Source organism: Hemisphaericaspora subhashii, assembly GCF_019202705.1.
Source record: "Hemisphaericaspora subhashii strain CBS 10753 chromosome Unknown scaffold288, whole genome shotgun sequence".
NCBI lineage: Eukaryota > Fungi > Ascomycota > Pichiomycetes > Serinales > Debaryomycetaceae > Hemisphaericaspora > Hemisphaericaspora subhashii.
The window spans coordinates 1-2393 of record NW_026057256.1 but is presented as its reverse complement, the minus strand read 5'-3'; the positions used below and the strand labels follow the sequence as shown (position 1 = coordinate 2393).

At 36.5% G+C, this 2393-nt stretch overlaps 1 protein-coding gene across 1 annotated transcript; it reads right to left on the bottom strand. All coding sequences in view use genetic code 12, as the record gives it.

Moving 5' to 3' along the window:
* Nucleotides 1-1857: 1857 nt before the first annotated feature.
* J8A68_002056 (uncharacterized protein) lies at nucleotides 1858-2393 on the bottom strand (the record flags this gene model as incomplete). Its single annotated transcript, XM_049405767.1, has 1 exon — nucleotides 1858-2393. A coding segment is annotated over one exon (536 nt), but the record flags the coding sequence as incomplete, so codon positions are not given.

Sequence of the window (2393 nt, the reverse complement as noted above, 5' to 3'; positions counted from 1 at the left end):
AGTCAACATCACTGGATTCTTCCTGGGTATCAATAAAGTTACCGAACTCATCTTCATCGACAATTCTTCTCTGAGGTAAAAACCCCCATTTCAATCTACCGAAATATGTAGCAACTTTACTCATTTTCTGGTTATTGGAAAACTAGAAGAAAAAATTAAATTACAGACATGACGAAATAACCATTATTTATAGTTCGTAAAATGTGGGTTATGCAATGGTTAGGTTAGAGCCACAGGAAGAGGGCCTGTGGATATCAGAGGAAAACAAGAAAAAAAATTAAATTAGGTTGGACTCAACGTTTAATATTTTTTGGCGGATCGGCTAAAACTATAGCCAACTAATCGTGGCTTTTAGTAATTGTTCAAAATCTGATTTTTTTCCCACTTTTCTGGTTATCGTTCGAACCATTTGGAAATTTGCGGAAGAGGTGTAAGAAAGCAAAGTCTGTCCTATTGCCAACTGTCATCGATGAACGTAATGTGAGAACTCTTCTCAAGCTATCAAAAAAGTAGACCGGAAATATTAACACAAAACGTACGCCGTTCCAGGCTGAAAAGTTAAAAAAATAAATTGTCAATAATTTTGCAATTAATGTATAAAATTTAAATACCAAGAAAAAAATTGATCCAATTTCGATAGTTCACGTGATCGTTTACAACAGAATTCGCCGTGGCTTTCAATCTTTGATTTGTCTCTAGCACCGCTATATGATTCATCTCTATGTTTGTGACTTGTAATTATCTTGGGTGTGGTTAGGATACCAAGAAATTAGGCAAAGATTAAAGGTCACACATTTTGGTTTCGCAGTAATTGCATCAAAGAGAGTGACTAATGGTTATTCATGAGTCAATTTCCAATATTTCTTGGGCTTATAATTAAGCAAAATTATGTTCAAGACAAGCTTCAATATAATAATATCTCTATTGGATAAGAAAGGGGGATTGGCTTCCTTCAAGTAGGTTTTACCTGAAAGTGTACTGAAAATTTTTCTCATTCTTGATAAAAGCTAAACAGAGGAGTACTGTCAAGATCATACAAGCTCCCAGCTAGTCAGATTCAACCAGCATGCATACAAGCACCGAAGCCCTTAACATACTCCCCCGTACATTTTTTTCAACAGAGTACTACCATAAATACCGAGATAGTTCACAATACTTTTGTTGTCTCTCTAGCTTCTTGCGTAATTTGAGTACTTATTTCTGCTATTGATATTCATAGATCTACATGAAAGCACCTGGAAAAGTAGAAGGTAGAAGGTTTGAATTTACATAGTTCCTTACTACTTGTTTCATTTGTAATCAATCGACACTTAAGTGACTATAATTTGACGCCTTACGAATTCTAGTCTATCATATACTTGATTATTCGATTGTAAAGGCTACAGAGGGTCACCCACATTAGAGGTTAAGAAACATACCTTATGAATTAAGGGGCAGCCTATTCAGGAATACAAACCCCATGTCTGCTTAGTTCAGGAAGTGATGAAGTAATTTACTTATAGCTTCCCACAATCACCAGCTTGTGTATTTGAGGTTTTTCAAATCCACATTTGCTTTCAACTGTTAACTAATGCTCATAGAGGAACTATCGATATATTATTAAAAAATAAAAGCATTTGCTGAACGTCAGGACCCTTGCAAAAGCAAGGCATAAAACAGAAACTAATTCTCAAAGAGTATTGCCCCATGGCATTGCAAGAATTGGTTGCTTTAGAAGGGTCTTTGCAGCTCCTTTTGCTGGGTAAACATACCCCATCTAATTGAAAGGAATTAAAAAGAAGTGTTGCCAAAGGCTCTTAAAACTTTATTAGAGACTATCAGAGAGCAATATAATTTATATAAAAACGCAACTATTAGCTAATCGCTTTTTGAGGAAACTTCCAAATCTTGCTTGTCTGAATTGTAAAGCACAATGCCGTTTTCCCTAGCATTAGCTCGTTCCTGGCGCTTATAGAACCACAACACAACAAAGGTCCAAATACATAATGCAACACCAGAAGAAGCAGTAAATGTGAAACCTTTCAAGAATCGGGGAGCTTCTACCGTTCTCCAGACAAGGACGGCAATCCAAGCAGTTGTTTGTTGTGCCAACATATTCATACACACCAATACCACTTGTCTCTCTCTAATATCTTCACGACAAATGTCACCTTGCCAAGAATATAAAACCGGAGACATCGCCCAACCAAAATACTGCAAACAAAAAGCAAACCATTCAGCACCTTCTGGAATATCCCAAATCGCCAAAAGTGTATTTCCCAACACATTGAACACTTGTGAAAACACTATGGCACCCCATCTACTATTGAAGAAATCCGCAAACCCACAAACTAAAAATAACCATATTAAACCCAAACCAGGAGTTAAGGCAGTATACTCCTGTAGTTGACCAG